The sequence below is a fragment of the Mesoplodon mirus genome (assembly GCF_964341445.2).
Source record: "Mesoplodon mirus genome assembly, chromosome: 6".
NCBI classification, from domain to species: domain Eukaryota; kingdom Metazoa; phylum Chordata; class Mammalia; order Artiodactyla; family Ziphiidae; genus Mesoplodon; species Mesoplodon mirus.
The window spans coordinates 145,599,315-145,616,889 of NC_138982.1; the positions used below are offsets into that span (position 1 = coordinate 145,599,315).

At 57.8% G+C, this 17,575-nt stretch overlaps 1 protein-coding gene across 5 annotated transcripts in view; it reads left to right on the forward strand.

The window, feature by feature from the left end:
- TRPM2 (transient receptor potential cation channel subfamily M member 2) overlaps positions 1-17,575 on the forward strand; it is a 50,712-nt gene that overhangs the window by 12,635 nt on the left and 20,502 nt on the right. For 4 of the 5 annotated variants that reach the window (XM_082624505.1, XM_082624506.1, XM_082624508.1 and 1 more), the window contains exons 4-15: positions 13-181; positions 1,415-1,595; positions 2,143-2,309; positions 3,902-4,082; positions 5,113-5,174; positions 6,297-6,497; positions 10,498-10,600; positions 12,736-12,857; positions 13,082-13,420; positions 15,499-15,636; positions 17,075-17,204; positions 17,393-17,538. In XM_082624505.1, coding sequence (XP_082480631.1) covers positions 13-181; positions 1,415-1,595; positions 2,143-2,309; positions 3,902-4,082; positions 5,113-5,174; positions 6,297-6,497; positions 10,498-10,600; positions 12,736-12,857; positions 13,082-13,420; positions 15,499-15,636; positions 17,075-17,204; positions 17,393-17,538 — 1,939 coding nt within the window. The remainder of the gene's footprint in view (positions 1-12; positions 182-1,414; positions 1,596-2,142; positions 2,310-3,901; positions 4,083-5,112; positions 5,175-6,296; positions 6,498-10,497; positions 10,601-12,735; positions 12,858-13,081; positions 13,421-15,498; positions 15,637-17,074; positions 17,205-17,392; positions 17,539-17,575) is intronic. The other variant, XM_082624509.1, reaches the window with a different exon arrangement.

Consider the following 17,575-nt stretch of genomic DNA (forward strand, 5'->3'; position numbering starts at 1 on the left):
GTGGCTTTGCAGGAAGGTGGTGTGTGAGTGCGGCTACACGCGTGAACAGCACTTGGAGGAGGCCACCAGGCCCCACGCCTTCCAGGGCAAGGAGTGGGATCCGAAAAAGCACGTCCAGGAGATGCCAACAGACGCCTTTGGTGACATCGTCTTCACGGGCTTGGGCCAGAAGGTGGGAAAGGTTGGTTTCCATGACTCTGTTGCTCTTACTGTGGACCAGAGCCCACTGTGGATGACAGAGGTGGCTGGGACTCCCTGGGGTGGGAGTGGGAGGCTGGCGGAAACCCGGGGCGGAGCCCACCTGCCCAGCGCTGAGGGCGGAGTGGGTGGGGCTCTCATGGCAAACGGAGACACACAGTGCCCTCAGGGAGCAGGCAGGGCTGCTGCCGGTGCTCTGTAGGGTGTGGGCAGGGTGGCCTGGATGGCTTTTGTCACTGCCAGGAGGGAGTGGGCGGGGCGGGGAGCGAGGGCAGTGGGGAGGACCTCGATGATGGGGTGAGACCCAGGAGCAGAGACGAGAGTCCTGCCAGCGGTGGGGCGGGGTCCCAGGCCTGCCCAGGAACACAGGGCCGGGGTGGGCAGCAGCCGGAGGCCCAGGCCCCCTGGGCTCCCAGCTGCTGCAGATTCAGAGGGATCGCTGGAGCAGCAGCATCTCCAAGCAGATGTTCGGACCCCACCCCAGACCTGCGGAATCAGAGGCCCAGCCACCCCGGTTTTAACCAGACTTCTGGAGGATTCCGTGGCAGCTCTTGGGCCGCACTGTCCTGGAGGGTCTGGTGTAGCCACTTATTTCTGTGCTGGGGTTCTGGGACCTTGAGCTTCTTGTTAGCCGGGTGTGACCTTCCCCCTCGACAACTCTGAGTCACTGAGACGCTGCCCACTTGGCCAAAGAGGCTGAACGAGGAGGGTCGGGCTGGGGTGGGCACCGGCTCCAAGCCCTGCCCCTCGTGAGCCAGTGTCGGTGCGATGCCAGGCCCCTCCAGGCGCAGCTGGCTTAATCTGAGAGGGGCGTCCTCTGCGGAGCGTTGGTGGGAGTGGGGAGGGAGGAGGCGGTCTTCTGCAGCGTGGGGGCAGGGCAGGTGGCGGCAGCCGTTCAGACCCTGCGGGGGCGATGGCGGGCGTGGCCTTCCAGGGAGACTGGAATCAGCCATGGGGCTCAGGCTGGGGGTGCTCCCAAAACAGGGGCCAGGGGCTGGTCTCCTCTGGGCAGCCTCCCTTCCCTGCCCCTGCCTCCCCCTTCCCTCAATCAGTGTCCTGCTTGGGTGCGGCCACTTTTACTCGCTGGGTCTGGACCGGGGTGTGAGCATCCAGCCGCCCAGCTGGGACTCTCAGACACTGCTCGTGCAGGAGGGCTGGCTTCTGGGGCGAGCGTGGCCGCTCACTGACCCTCTGGGGTCTTCTGACCTCCACGCAGTACGTCCGCCTGTCCCAGGACACACCGTCCAGCCTGATTTACCACCTCATGACCCAGCACTGGGGCCTGGACGTCCCCAACCTTCTCATCTCCGTGACGGGCGGGGCCAAGGACTTCAACATGAAGCCCAGGCTGAAGAGCGTCTTCCGAAGAGGCCTGGTCAAGGTGGCCCAGACCACAGGTAGCACCGGGGCTAGAGGGACCAGGGCCCAGACCACAGGAGGGGCTCAGGCCCGGGAGTGATGGGCGGGAGGGAGGGTCCCTGGGAGGCCAAGTCGGGGCCTCGGGGGTCACCGAGGCGAGGCCCGGGCCAGGGTGGGTGTGTCCGGTCAGACTCACCCACCCTGTGTGCTGCTGTGCTTGGCTTGCGCAGGGCAGCAGATGCAGCTCTGCTTGGCTCTCCACTAGTGATGCTTTGAAACAGACACATTCAGAGGCAGTTCTGAGATGCCGTGCTCCCGAGAGCGGGACAGAGAGAGGCATCAGGGAGGTGGGGAGAGAGGGCAGGGCCTGCAGGCAGCGACGGGGTCCTGTCCCGTCCCCGCCCCACCTGAGCAACGTGGGGAACCGCGGCTCCCAGCTGCCGCAGGAGGACGCGATCGTGGCGGGGCTTCCCTGAGGAGGCCCTGGTTTGGGGTAGCGGGTCTGCAGCTGTGGGGCAGTGAGCACCGGAGACGCACAGGGCGTAGGCATCGGGCGTGTGCGTGGCAGGGCCCTCTCCTTCCCAGGGGCCTGGATTATCACCGGGGGGTCCCACACGGGCGTGATGAAGCAGGTGGGAGAGGCGGTGCGGGACTTCAGCCTGAGCAGCAGCTACAACGAAGGGGAAGTGGTCACCATCGGAATCGCCACGTGGGGCACCTTGCATAAGCGGGAGAGCCTGATCCACCCCACGGTGAGCTGGTGGCTGCTCCCGGGGTGGGCGGGGGTGGGGCGCAGCAGGGAGGCCGAGGGGGGTGTAGGACCTTAGCGGGTGCTCAGCGGACAGGCCACCACCTGGGCAGCAGGGTAAACGCAGTGTGGAGGGGAGTGGCTGGACAGGGACACAGGAGACCCAGGCTCAAGCCCCCACGCCGTGGACCCTGGTGACCCCAGACGAGTAGCTACCTCGGTTGGACTCTGGTTTCCTCCCTTGAGATCACGGGATGGGTCCACACAAGAGTCTCTGGAGCCGCCACTGGTCGGGGGCTCCTCCCGACGCCTCCCTGATGAGAAATGGACTTTGCAGAAGGCGGTAGCTTGGCCGGGAGCACACAGCCAGTGAGCATCTGGGTTGTCAGACCCCAGGGCCTGGCCTTCTAGCCCAAGGGTCGACAACACTCTGGTTCCCCTACTGAAGACCGAGCCTTCCTGCGTCCGTTCACCTGGGTGCAGCCCTGAGAAGCGATTGCTTAAATATGGGGATGTGAGTGGAAAAGGTCATTCGGTTCATTCAGTAAGATTTTGGAGGACAGTAGATGTGACATAATGAGCACATGTCCACCTAATTCACGGAGTCAGGAAAGTTTGGGGGAAACACTGGCCCCAAACAAAAGTCTCCTTCACTTGCTGAGGAGACGTTATTATAACAGCCCCGCGAGGGCTGATTTATGAACGAGCCCTTGCCCTACCCGGCCGGTGGCGGCATGCCTTCGCTTCCTGGGGAGAGCATCCTCTGGAAGGTGATTCCTTGTGTCCATCACAGACGCTTGTCATCAGGCCAGTCTGCCCCTCGGCCCTTGTCCTTTTGTGTCAGCATCACAGATGCGCTTAGTGGACGGGACCGGCTCTGTCTTGAATGCTTGTTACACGGAGTGGAAATCTGAGGCCACGGGAGGCTGGCTGACTTCCAAATCACTCTGCGCTTTTCTCCCCGTTTCGAGCTCAGAAGACTTCCTGCGACACCACCCGCCTTCCTCTGTGGATGCCAGGGGCCGTGGGCGCGGTTCCGGCAGCCACCCCTCCTGGATCTGGGTCCTGGGGCTGTGGGGACAAATGACCACAGAGCTGGTGGCTTAAAGCCACAGAAGTGTACTCTCTGACATTTCTGGACACCAGCACTCCAAGACCAGTACCACCCGGCCAAAATCGGGATGTGAGCAGGGCCAGGCTCCCTCCAGAGACTGGGGGGGAGAAGCTATTGCCTGCCTCTTCCAGCTGCTGGGGGCTGCTGCTTTCCCTGGTTTGTGGCCGCATCACTCCAGTCTCCGCCTCTTGGTCACATGGCCCCCTCCTCTTCCTCTGCACCCTCTTCGAAGGACACCTGTCATGGCAGTTAGGACCCACCTGGATGATCCAGGTTCATCTTCCCATGCTAAGATCCTCAGCTTCATCACATCCGCAAGGACCCTTTCTCCCAATGAGGGAACATTCATAGGTTCCAGGCATTAGAGCCTGATATCTTGCGGGGGGCGGGGGTCACTTATCCAGCCGGATGGAGCTCCTGCTCTTGGTGGGAAAGATGTACAGCTTTCCGCCTGTCCGTGCCCACCTCCTCTCCATCCCCAGGGCGGCTTCCCAGCTGAGTACATCATGGATGAGGACGGCCAAGGGCACTTGACCTGTCTGGACAGCAACCACTCCCACTTCATCCTTGTGGACGACGGGACCCATGGCCGCTACGGCGTCGAGATTCCCCTGAGGACGAAGCTAGAGAAGTTCATATCGGAGCAGACCAAGGAAAGGGGAGGTGAGCGAGGCACGCTTTCCAGGGTGCTCGGGGGGAGAGGCGAGCAGGCTGGTCCAGGTGTCTGGGGCTCCGCTGGCCGTGACCAGGACATTCGACAGGAGGGGTGCTGGGGGGCGTGGTCAGAACACACCTGGATGTCTGTACACTTGTTCAGGGGTTCATCTTCTTGCGTCCCTTTTAACCAGCAGAGGGAAGGTTCCGGCAGGCACTGAGGTCATGGCATCCTGCGGTCACTTTACATCACAAACGCCTCAGTTCAGAAGTCAGAGCGTGCAGCAGTCAAAGCTTGGACCTTGACATCTCTTCCCTTGTGGGTGGGATGGGATGGATTCTGGGGTGTTGGGAGATCAGATACACAGGATTTTGCACACGATTTGCAGGTTGGTTGGACACCTTTGAGCCGAGGTTTTCAAGTTTCATTGCACATCAGGGGTCCCCAGAGTGTGGGTTCACCCCCAGGGTCTCTGATTCACAGGTCCGGGTAGTGAGGACTTGCATCTCTAAGTCCCCAGGGGACACGGATGCTGCTGGCCTGGGGACCACACCTGGAGAACTTGTTTTGACCAAGAGAAGCTGGGTGGGGAGTGTTGGGGGCGTGTGAGTGTGTGGGGATGGCAAGACCATGTGGGCTCTTGGAAAGAATGTTTGCTTCCCAGGGAAAGATGTTTCTAGAATCTTCACAAGCCCTCCTGGTTGCCAGGCTGGATGAAAGACTGAGGGTGGGGCTGGCTGGCCAGAGGATGGAGTTGCGACGCTGTACTCCCGCGCCATGCATGGTGCCCGCTGGCTTGACGTGTCCCCAGCCCTGCCCAGATTCGAGGCGCCACGAGAGGGCTTCAGGGAAAAACAGGCTGGTTGCAGTGGCCAGCCGGGCAGAGCAGACCAGCTGGGGGAGCCCTGGATGCTGAGGATGGTCTACAGCCCTCGCTTTCCCTCCACCCCAGAAAGGGACAGGAGTGCTCTCGGTTAGGCTGCAGCTGGCGGGGGTGGGGGCCCACGATCCTAAACTGGGCTCTGTGCTTCGTCCTAGGTGTGGCCATCAAAATTCCCATCGTCTGCGTGGTGCTGGAGGGGGGACCCGGCACACTGCACGTGAGTCCTGGCCAGGGCGGGGGGCGGGGGTGTGCTTTTGGGGGTCCAGTCCTGCTGCGGGTGGGACGACTGCCCCAAGTGCTGTCACCAGCCCCCCAGGGGTGTCATCAGCAAGAGGAGACAGGGATCCTGTCTGCTGGGTCGGGGGTCGGAGCCCCTTGAGTGGCCCTGTGCAGGAGGGGTGCTCTGGCTTTGGCCCTGGGGCTTGACCTGCACAGAAGAAAGAGGGGCTCCAGAGGGGACTGGGGCAAGGGTAGAGCCCATGCCCCCCCCAGGACCCCCGAGCAGCCCATGGGGGGTTTCTGCAGCTCTGCACCCCGACTCCCGGGCAGGCTTCTCCAAGTACAGCCCTCGGTTCCCCCTCAGCCCCGTGGGACCAGCAGCTAAATGTAAAGCAGGATCCTCAGTGGCTTTGACGTGCTGCGGTGGACCTTTGTTCAGATCCCACTCTCTGGCGTGGGGTGGGCCTCCCTTGTGGAACGCGGCCCAACTTGACCTCTGCTGTAGTAACACACGACGACATTACAGCCTGCAGATTTGGGGCAAGAGCATGACGTTCTGTTTATGGGATCATCGAAAGTCTCTGTTTATGTTTAGTAACCACAGGAGGTCAACACAGGATCCTGGGGTCCCTGGGAGGACGGGATGCGTCTGGTCCCCACTCCCACCATGGCTCTCCTGCAGCATCGCCCAGACGGCTTCCTCGGGCCCAGAGCAGGGTGTCCTTCCTGCTGGGGTAGAACCCCTTCCTCAGGTTGCTCACCCTGGGGCTCCGGGGGTCTCCCTCGATGTCCTGGTTAACGAGGGGGCGGAACTCTGGCAGTGCCCCCTCCTTCTGGAGACGGTGCTCGCGTCCACACATCAAAGGGTGGAAGCATCCAAACCTTTTGTGACAGTGGTGTTGAGCGATAGGCCTGAAGGAGGTGGTGTATCGAGTGTGTGTCCCACGTATATCAGGATTAGCCACTTTCCCCTCTGAGCAGTGGGATGCTACCAAGCAAATGCCTTCTGTAAACTTCGCAGTGGCCAGACATTAACACTGTTTGAGCATCTCTGTATTAGAAGGTGCCCGTGCGAGTGAGGTGTCAGGTCCCGGGCTCACGGTCAGCCCCTGTGTTGCAGACCATCTACAATGCCATCACCAACGGCACCCCATGCGTGATCGTGGAGGGTTCAGGACGAGTGGCTGACGTCATTGCCCAGGTGGCCAGCCTGCCCATCTCCGAGATCACCATCTCCCTGATTCAGCAGAAGCTGGACCTGTTCTTCCAGGAGATGTTCGAGACCTTCACCGAAAGCAGGATTGTGGAGTGGACCAAAAAGGTGAGGCACACGGGCACGTCAGTCACCAGGCGTGGACCTGCAGCCAGTAAGTTAGACGCTGTCAGCCTGGTAAGCGGGACCAGGACACGCCAAAACCAGACACGGAGACCCCAGCGGGCCTGGGGCGGGCACGGGAGTGATCTGCAGAAGGTGGGGGCTGTGAGCCCGGAAGGCAGTGGGCCCAGGGCAGGTGGGAAGCCCTCGGCTGAGGCAGCAAGCTGTCCTCAGGGAGGACGTGCTCAGCCTCTAGCCTGCAGAACTCCGGGCCTGGGCCGGTACCGCAGGGCATGAGGCACGGCCGTCCCGGGGAGAGGACCTTGCTGCGCTGGGCGGGCAGGAGGCTGGTGCTGAGGCCCTGGGGGCGGCAGAGGGGTGCGGAGCCCAGATTCCGGCAGAGGGGCGCTGCCAGGTGATGGCAGTGGGTGGCAGGGTCCAGCCCAGCCTCCAGGCCTGGTGACCTCAACGCCACTGGGGAGATTAATGGAGACCTTCTGGGGTCAGCAAGGCGGGCAGATGTGCCAGATGGGGGCCCATGCGTGGTTCCGGGAACCGTGTGGTGATCTGGGGGCTGCTTCACGTGCACCCTTAGATAGAGACGTCAGTGGCCCGGGCCCATCCTGGGACCAGTGTTCTGGGGGACCCCCCCAATCTCCAGGGGGTTTGGAGACTTGAGACCTGGGAGGGAGCTAGTTACGCCCCAAACGGGCATCCTTTCTGCCCTGTGGGCAGGAGGTACTGAGTGGAAGCACAGGGAGTTGGGGACGTGACCCTGCAGTGACAAGTCCAGAGAGAGACCATTGGAAGGGCGGCCTCAGCTTTACTTCATGTGCCTGCCTGTCCTCTCTCTGTCTTTGTTTTGTAATGATTTCAGGTTTGTGGAAAAGCAGCACAGGTGGTGGAGGGTCTCTGTCCCCCCTTCACCCAACCCTACTGCTGTCAACGCCCTACAGAACCTGGTGCATTTATCAGAACCTAGAAGTGAACTCTGGTTCATCCCCGTTGACCAAACTCAGGCTGTTTGGATGCCATGTTGGTCTACTAGTGGCCTTTTTCTGTGCCAGAATCCGAACCATTAGCTTGGTCTCTTCATTGTCTTTTTCTTTCTTTCTTTTGTTTGTTTTAAGTGTGACATTTTCTAACTAGCCCACCGGATTCCAAAGATTTTCTGGAACATCATCATATGAAGTGGATGAAAGTGGGCTGCTCTGGTTGTGGGGTGGGCTGGGGGCTCTGGGGTCTCACTTTCTGCCCATCCCCTCAACTCCTGAGCCTTGAGCCTTGTGGGTGCTCCCACCCCCAAGAGCTCTGGTTTTGGCCCTTCTCCTGACCCAGGGAGACCATGGCTGTTACAGCCCAGGACCATAATTGCCCTGCATTTCAGTATTTTTGCTTTAAAGTGAATTGGTATTTGCTCTTTCATAGCTACAGTGGGAGATAACACTGGTTACAGATGGGTGTAGACTTTGCTAGCATCCCTTATAGACAGGGTCCTCGGTGGACCGGGGTGGGGAGTGGGGGAATAGCGCAGGAATGCACATACGGAAGTCTCTCCAGGTCCTGAAAAGAAGGAATTTCTCTCTCACATACTCTGAGGCTGTTTGGCTCAGTTGGGTGATCTGGGGCATTTGGAATGGGCCTCAGAATTGGCCGTCTCCCCATTCCAGATTTCGGGGGCCCTGGTGAGCTCTGCAGAGGGACCCTAACCCATGGCCATGGCCCCAGGCTCCAAGGGGGGTAGGTGTGAAGGAGAGCGCTGGCTGAGCCCTGATCGCCCACGAAGCCCTTGGCCAGCGGAGAACCCCCGTACCTGCGGCCCCTGTGGTCCTGCCGACCCTGCTGTCCGGCCGCACTCTGAGCCCTGGGGGCAGGGGCTCCCCCGCCCCGAGGTCGCCTGACCTCTATTTCCTGACAGGATTCTTTGTGGGATGGGGGCAGTCAGTGCCTCTCTGACCCTCGGTTTCCCCAACAAGTTGGGGCTGACAAAGCAGTGAGGGTCTGTGACTTTCATCCAGCTCCGTGGATGCTAAAGCCAGGCTGTAAAAACTCATGGAAATTCAGTTTTAAGTGCCTGACATGTGCTTTTCAGGGCACGTCTGTGGAGCAGCTTAGCTCCCACCGTATCCAATTTCGGGCCACGTGGACGGTCTGTGCCCACCAGCCAAAGACCTCGGGGAGGGCTGGGACCCTGGATGGGGGCTGGGGAGGAGGAGGGCAGCGGGCCTGCTCTGAGGGGAGCCGGGCGGTTTTTGTGGGCGGCACAGTGACCCTGTTCTTGTCTGTCTTATTGTGGCCTCAGAGGACCTCCTTAGAAGCCAATGTTCTGTGAGATTGTTTTTGCTGTTGGCGTCAGCTCGGCTGCCAATGGAGATGGCGGGGATTGGCTGGCCGGCTCTGTGGCCTTTCCTCAGTCTGTAAATTATTCAGGCAACTCTCAGAAGTGGATCTAACCTGCCAAGGTTTAAAGGGGCCTGTGTTTTCAATCCCTTGCCAGGTAGAGGCCTGAGAGTGGTGTTTCATACACACCAGTCTCAAGCCAGGGGGTTGCCCTCAGTGGTTGTTCTCGTTCAGTGGGGAGAGGACCCCCAGAGCCGTGATCACTGATTCACTCCACAAACCTTAGGGCTAGTCTGCCCCATGGCAGGTGCTTGGATGTGGCCCTTGGCGGATGTGGACGTCTGCCATGGGGGTCTCGTTGCCAGCCCGCGGCCAGCACCACATAGCTGGGGTTGGAGGAGTCGCTGGCCCTCTCTCAGCAATCCCATTTTCTTATCTGAAAAATAGGGGTAATTGGTACTTAAACTCAGAGGATGGAGCAAGGTCACCTGGGAGAGTGCTAAGTGGTTGGTCGGCACATACACACTGACAGTAGCTACTTCATCCTGTGAATCAAAGCAAGGGTTAAATCCCAGAGCGATTTTAGCTGGAAGATGGGATTGGGGTTGGGGAGAGACACCGGGGGTATTTTGGAGTTGACATGAAAGCTGGACCCCAAGGGATTAGGGAGGTTGGGGTCTTAGAGGTGGAGGTGGGGTGTGCAGGGGGCCCTCTAAGTGGGAGCAGTCTGTACAGAAGTGGGAGCTGCACAGCCAGGCTGCGAGAGGAGGTGGGAAGGCAGGCGGGGCGGCCGGGAGCTGGGGGAGGAGCCTGAAGCTTTGGGGGTGTGGGGAACTAGTGGATGGCTCCCCCCGCCCCGGTCTCAGGGTGAAGGGTTCAAGGCGGGGCAGATACTGGTGGCAGACATGGCAGCTGAGAGATGATAGATAAGATAGGGGACAGCTAGATAGACAGGTGATAGGCAATAGATGATAGGTAGATAGATAAAATAGATAGATAATAGATAGATAATAGACAGATAATAGATAATAGATAAATAGATTGGAAGGGTGGGTAGGTAGCTAGGTGTATAGGTAAGTAGGTAGATAGATACATAGGTAGGTGGGGTAACTAGCTAAATAGATACATAGGGTGGGTAGGTAGATATATAGAAGGGTAGGTAGGTAGGTAGGATAGGTAAGTAGGTAGACAAGTGGGTAGGGTGAACAGGTAGGTACATAGATACATACACACACATACCTACATACATACATGCATACACGCACAGACTGATGGATAGCTAGCTAGGTAGGTAGATGATTGGATGGACGAGAGGATGGATGGATGGACGGACAGGTAGGTGGGTAGGTCCGCCCCCAGGCAGGAGGACCCGGGGAGAAGTCTTCAGTTAAGTGATGCTGAGTGTCGATCAGTGACCGATCAGTGAGGTGAAGATTCTTTACACTTGGGCTGTGTTTTCCACCCCACAGGCCACTCGCAAACACCGTGTGTTTGGTCCTCATGCATCTTTCATCTTCACCGTCTGGGGTGGGGGGGCGGGGGGGCCCTGGCTACACAAGCAGTTAGGACTCCTGCCTGGGGCTCTGGCTCCGTGTCCAGGGCCTTGGTTCTGAGGGTGCCCTTTGGGGAGGCAGGAGGCACCTCACGTGGGGACGGTCTTTTGCAGATCCAGGACATCGTCCGGAGGCGGCAGCTGCTCACTGTGTTCCGGGAAGGCAAGGATGGCCAGCAGGACGTGGATGTGGCCATCCTGCAGGCCTTGTTGAAGGGTGAGGGTCAGGCAAAGTGGGGACAAGGGGGAGGGGCCGGCTGAGGGTTCAGGACCCTGAGTCCTAGCCTAGAGGAGCCAGAAGTGCCACCTGTGGGCAGATGCGCTGGTCAGAGGGCAGCTGGTGGTGGACCTCGCCAGGCCTACCTCATGCTCCCCCTGGGCAGGTGGGTGCCCACCACCAGTGTTGGGGTACAGGCTCTTTTCTCAGCTTACCTTCTTCCCTGAAATCTGAGTGCAGCCTGCACTGATTTACCCCTTAGTGGTCGTCATAGTTTCTCATAAAATTCTAGCATAGAAAGAAAGAACCTTGGACGTCTGCTCCTGTCTCCCCACGGTCTGTCTCCTGTTTAACTCCTCGCCCCCAGCGCAGGGCGGAGTCCAAACGCAGGGGTCCTCACGACCGATAGAGCTCTCGACTGACTTCTGCTCCGTAGTCTGGCCTCTGCCCTCCAGCCCGTTCTCCCCGGGCCCACACTTCACTCTTCCCTCTTCTCCCACTTCTTGTGGGGGGACGGAAGCCAGTGCTTCCCTGCCCTCCCGCCGGGGTTGACATGGCTGAGACATCCCTGGTGCCCAGAAGCCTTTGCTCTGCGCTGAGCAGCCCCTCACCCTGGAGGGACACCAGCCCCAGGCCAGCCCTGATGGCAGAGCAGGAGGCTGTCGTAGCAGAGGATCGGCTTTCACTTCATTTCCGTGCATCCATCCACAGTCCATGGATGCGGGTCTGGACTCTTCATCCTCACCCACACTTGGTACTGTCAGTCTTTGAAGCTGTAGCCCTCCTGGTGGCTATGAAGGGAGATCTCGGTGTGGTTTGGATTTGCGTCTCCCTGAGCTTCTTGGCCATCTGTATTTCATCTTGGGGAAATGTCTGTCAGATCTTTTGTCTGCGTTTATTTGGTTATTTGTCTTCTTATTTTTGAGATGTATAAGTTCTTGATATATTCTCATACAAATCCTGTGTTGGATATATGTGTTGGGCATATTTTCTCTTGGTTCATGATTTTTCATGGTTTTCTTGGTTCTTGTTTTTTTTTTTTTAATAAATTTATTTATTTTATTATTTTTGGCTGCGTTGGGTTTTTGTTGCTGCACACGGGCTTTCTCTAGTAGCGGCGAGCGGAGGCTACTCTTCCTTGCAGTGCACGGGCTTCTCATTGCGGTGGCTTCTCTTGCTGTGGAGCACGGGCTCTAGGTGCACGGGCTTCGGTAGTTGTGGCTCGCGGGCTCTAGAGCACAGGCTCAGTAGTTGTGGCGCACGGGCTTACTTGCTCCGCGGCATGTGGGATCTTCCCAGACCAGGGCTCGAACCCGTGTCCCCTGCATTGGCAGGTGGATTCTTAACCCCTGTGCCACCAGGGAAGCCCCTCATGGTCTGCTTTTATATGTCCTTTGAGGTGTCTTTGGAGAGCAGAAGGCTTATATTTTAACACATTTTAGTTTACTAATTGTTTTCTTCATGATTCATGTTCTTTGCATCCCAAGAAATCTTTTCCTTCCCCACAGTTGCAAATATTTTCATCTGTTTCATTGTGGAAGCTCTATAGCCACAGCTTTTATATTTAGGTTTATGATCTGCCTCAGGTTACTTTATTTGTGTGGTGTGAGGTAAGGGTCAAAGTTCTTTTTTCTTTTTCCCCAAATAACAACCCATGTTTTAAAATGTTAACCTAGCAAGAGCAGAAACTAGTTGGGCAAAATACTTGCCCTGAGAACCTGGGTGAGGTGGTGGTTTTGCAAACAGGGCAAAGGAAGGAAATGTGATGGCCTTTTGGTCCAACTTTTGAGTGTGAATCTGAAATGCCTGCCTTTCAGAGACCCGTGTCTAGTTTACACTTAGGGTGGGGGCTTGACCAGGAGCTGGGGACAGAGTGGAGGGCTGGGGTGAGTGGGAGTGTTGACAGAAACCCAGAGATTCTCTGATTCTACCACTGAAAGGAAAAGGGATTTTATAAGGGTGCATGCAGGGGAAGGGTGGGGGATGGCGGTGATTTTGTGACCGAGCACCTTATCTGTTCAATTAAAATGATGGAGACGGGTTGGTGACACACCCCTCCCTCTCTGACTTTGTTAGATGGGGAGTGGCTTGGAGGCCCAGATCAAAGCCCCTGACGCGTGTGCTTTTACCTGCAGCCTCTCGGAGCCACGACCACTTTGGCCACGAGAACTGGGACCACCAGCTGAAGTTAGCAGTGGCGTGGAACCGCGTGGACATCGCCCGGAGCGAGATCTTCACGGACGAGCGTCAGTGGAAGGTGAGGCCGCAGGGGGTGCCCTGGGGAGGGGCTTGCCAGGCCTCGGAACAAGGGCAGGCCCTGAGGTGGCCTCGTCCAGACACCAGCTCTGCCCTCAGTGAGGGCGGCTGGCACGTCTCCTCCTCCCAAGACGGGAGACGCCAGCATCCCCGTCTCAGGGGCACTGAGATAAGGGTTATGCGGGGCGATGACCACATGCACGGCCCCGCACGGCCCCCTCTCAGCCCTCAGAGCTGTACCCCATGATGACGGCCGCCCTCATCGCCAACAAGCCCGAGTTCGTGAAGCTCTTCCTGGAGAACGGGGTGCGGCTGAAGGAGTTCGTCACGTGGGACACCCTGCTCTACCTGTACGAGAACCTGGAGCCCACCTGCCTGTTCCACTACAAGCTGCACAAGGCGCTGGCCGAGGAGCCCGAGCGCCCGGTGCCCCGTGTGCAGATGCACCACGTGGCGCAGGTGCTGCGGGAGCTGCTGGGGGACTCCACGCAGCCGCTGTACCCGCGGCCCCGCTCCAGCGACCGCCCGCGCCTCCTGCTTGCTGTACCCAACCTCAAGCTCAGCGTGAGTGCTGGCTGCGTGCTGCGCGCACCGCTGTGTCCTCGGACCTTTGAAACACGGGCTTTAGTTCTCACTGGGAAAGTCAGCTTGGGCTGCCGTGACACAGATGGGGCGGCTTACACAACAGGCGTTGTCTTCTCCTTGCCCTGGAGGCTGGAGTCAAGGTCAATGTGTCGGCGGGTGGGCTTCTGGTGAGGTCTCTCCTCCTGGCCTGCAGGGGACCAACCATCTTCTTACCCTGCCATCACACGGCCTGTCCTCAGTGTGTCTGGTACCGTTTCCTCTTCTCCAAGGAACACCGGTCCTGTTGGGCCAGCACCCCACTCTCATGACCTCATTTCACCTTGATCACATGCTTGAAAGTCCATCTCCAAATACAGTCACATTAGGGGATGGGGCTTCAACATATGAAATGTGGGGGACACAGTTCAGTCCATAACTCTCCCTTTCTGAAGACCTCCAACGGTACGAAAAGTGATGTGGGGAAAATGCTCTCCCCTGTGCCCTGTCCCCTGAGCCCTGCTCACAGGTGTGATCGGTGTCTGTGTAGTCCGGTCAGCATCTCCCACTCGTATCTGTGTGAGATGCATGTGTGTTGCAACAACAGGACAGGGGCTTTTCTAGTCGCATCCGTATTTGATGGGAATCCCGCAGCCTCTCAACATTAAGTACAACGCTGGCGTTCGTGTGTGTGTTTATGTGAGGGAGCCTCTTCTTCCGACTTACTAAGTTTTTACAAACGAAGCCTCAGTGCCGATCTTTGTCAGATGCCTTTTGAGGAGTTGAACTGCTCTTCTTTGACCTATGAATTTGGTGAATTATAGGTCGTTATTATTTTTTGATTCCCGTTTTGAATCTCAACTCGACTGCAGGGTAACATGTATTTAATATGGTGTTGGAGTCCCAATATTTTTAGGGTTTTTGCTTCAGAATGTTTAGGTCTTTAATTGTAGTTTTATTTCGGGGGGGTTATATTTGTCAGGTTCTGGTATCAATTTTATGTTAGCTTTGTAAAAACATTGGGAAGCCTTCTTTCTCTGCCCTGGAACAGTTTATGTGGCTGGAGTTCACTGCTTCTTACAAGCTTGACAGACTCCCCTAGGAGTCCATCAGGGCCCGGTGCCTTTTTGAGTAACTGATAACTTTCTCATTTTCTTTCCTGATGGTCCCAATGTTTAGGTTTTCTGTCTGTTCTGAGACCATATTTGATTTTGTTTTTTTCCTGCTAGGAAATTATCCACTTCCTTCAGGTTTGCAAATCTGTCCATTGTCCTGTGTGAGCTATTTCTGACCCCTGAGAATGATGGGGCTGTGGCTTGGTTTTATATATTTACAGTTCTGCCTTTCTTGATTCCACTGTGTTTAAGATGTCCAGTTGGAATGTGCTCAAGTGGAAGCTCACACAGACCCATGTCTGTAATTTAAGAAGATGAACTAATTTTTCTTTTTTTATAAAGATGAGTCTTCAGGCGATTTCTAAAATCACTTAAAGAAAGTGCAATTTCGTGTGTGATGTGGGAAATGTGTTCTTTGCTTCTGGGAATTGTTTCCAGACTGTCTGAGGATGTGTTTATTTACTGATGGGCCAGGAAGCCTTGGTTCTCATATCACTGTAGGCTGAGTATGTCTGAGGTCAGGGCCTTCCCACTCACACGTGGCTTTGTCTGTCTGGTGTTTCTTGCTGACCTTCTCTGCAGGAGACATGGTGTAGGTTCCCTTGAGGAGCTCACAGCATGAATCTATTAACAGACTCTGTGTTAGAATTTTACTTCATAGAAAAAGGCTTTGCTGCCAGCAGATAAGAGTAGGAAGCATTGGGGTGCCTGTAGCAACAAGGGTCTACAAATATTGGTGTGGGAGGCAACTGGGTATTGCACTTTTTGGGTGTGTCTTCATGTCTCCAGAGTGGTGCTTTAAAAACCCCAGTGTGCATGAGAAAGATTTGGGTGTTGTTGGAAATGCAGTTTGCAGGGCTTATCCTCCAGGGACGGTGGGGCTGAGCTCAGGACCCTCAATAGGCCCCAGGGTTCTGATGCTCGTGGGGCCCTAGGTGAGGGCTCTAACTGTCCGCTGCTCACCAGGTGCAGGGAGTGAGTCTCCGGTCCCTGTACAAGCGTTCATCAGGCCACGTTGCCTTCACCGTGGACCCTGTCCGTGATCTTCTCATTTGGGCCATCATCCAGAACCGCCGGGAGCTGGCAGAAATCATCTGGGCTCAGGTACCCAGACCCGCTTCCTGGCACGCATGGCTATGGGTGGACCAGTGACAGGGCTCTAGCTGGGGCTCCTGACCAGAGAGCCAACCGCAAGGGGTGGGTAAGTAGCACAGGGCCATGCAGGGAGGGCAGTGGGTGTCCACAACACCAGAAGGAGCTCAGGGTGTCCAGGGCTGGAGGACAGAGAGCTTGGCCCTAGGCGCTAGGCAAGAGGAGAGTTTTTAGAAAGCAGTGCCACACAATCTCCTCCTGGGGTCTGTCTGGGCCAAGGCCCACCTGGCACACACACCAAGCAGGCCAGGCCACCCTCTGTGACCCACACATTCTGGTGGTCAGCGCACGTGCTGTGCCCCCCACCCTGCCCCCCCCAGTCAGTAGACTCTGCAGGCAAATTCCATCCCCGGAGGGGCGGCCTCTCTTTCCATTGATGGTTGGGGGTCTCAGACTCAATCTGTTACTAAGAGGGGTGCTTCCCAGGTGCCACTGCCCTGAGCTGTTGGCGGGCCGTCTGGGACAGCTGGCCTGTCGGCTCCTAGTCCCTGGGCCTGTGTGCGGCTTCATCACCCGCTGCGGCGGACTTGCCGGGGAGCTCCCTGAGAAACAGGGCACTGCAGGCCCAAGTCTTCCTGTGTGGTTTTCCTTTAGTTCAAGCTGACTCTCCTCGTAACGGGAAAGTAAAGTTCTGTAATTTTCTCTCAGAGACGCCCTGCTTTTAGGTGCTGGCATTTCCAGGCTGCTCTCAAGAGCCTGCTCCCCCCCAGGGTCCCAGCAGAGGCTCTGGTGGCTCCCCGCTTCTCCGTAGTTCTGGGAGGTTTGCCCTCGCACAAGGTGCTTGGGGGAGGGGGTCGACAACAGAGCCGGGCCTGATGGTGGCCTCAGGTATGCCCCTTGGGGCTCAGGGGACAGAAAAGCTAAACTCGGATTTCCAGGCTCTGACACCAACCCCTCGCCTGGGCTGGCACTGCCCTCAGACCCAGCGCCTCCGGGCTGAGCTTTGAGACCCTCCATGAGATTTTCTTGGCCCCCACTCTGGTGCCTGGGACTGGCAGTGCCACCGAGGCAGGGCACCCTGGGTTTGGACAGGGACGTGCGAGGGCCTGGTCCCCCCCTTCCACCTTCGGGGCGCTCCGTGCGTGAGGGGAGCTGTGGGCCTCACGCTGGCAGGGCTGTGCTAGCACCGGTGTCCAGTCCACGTTCTGGGGAGGCAAGTGGGCTGCCTGGTAAGCGGACCACTCCCACCAGCCCGTGCAGGAAACTGGCCACCCGCAGGCCTTACCTGTGATCTGGGTGAGCCCAGTGGTTTATATGGAAGGATCCACAAGGACTTGCTCCACAGCCTGTGCTCTCTCGGGGCCTCTGCTCTCATCACCCTGGGCGGTGTGTCAGGGGTTCCCGGGGCTGCACCATCCAGGTGCTCACGGTGGCTTCCCCTGGTGCCCAGAGCCAGGACTGCATCGCTGCGGCCTTGGCCTGCAGCAAGATCCTGAAGGAGCTGTCCAAGGAGGAGGAGGACACGGACACCTTGGAGGAGATGCTGGTGCTCGCTGACGAGTATGAGCAGAGAGCCATCGGTGAGTTCCTGGGGCCGCGGCCTCCGACCTGGGCTCAGCTCCTCGTGGGTCGCCCTGGGGCCCTCGCGCCGAGTCTCAGCGCCATCCCTGTTCAGGCTGTGTCATCTGGAGAGGCCATGCTCTGACACTGTCCTTGGCTGTCACTGCTGGGGACACGGCTGCTGTGACGTGAGCTCCCTCCCACCCAGGGGTCTTCACCGAGTGCTACCGGAAAGATGAGGAGAGAGCTCAGAAGCTGCTGGTCCGCGTGTCGGAGGCCTGGGGCAAGACCACCTGCCTGCAGCTGGCCCTGGAGGCCAAGGACATGAAGTTTGTGTCTCACGGGGGCATCCAGGTGACCTTCCAGAAACACCTGCCGCACTGCTGCAGGG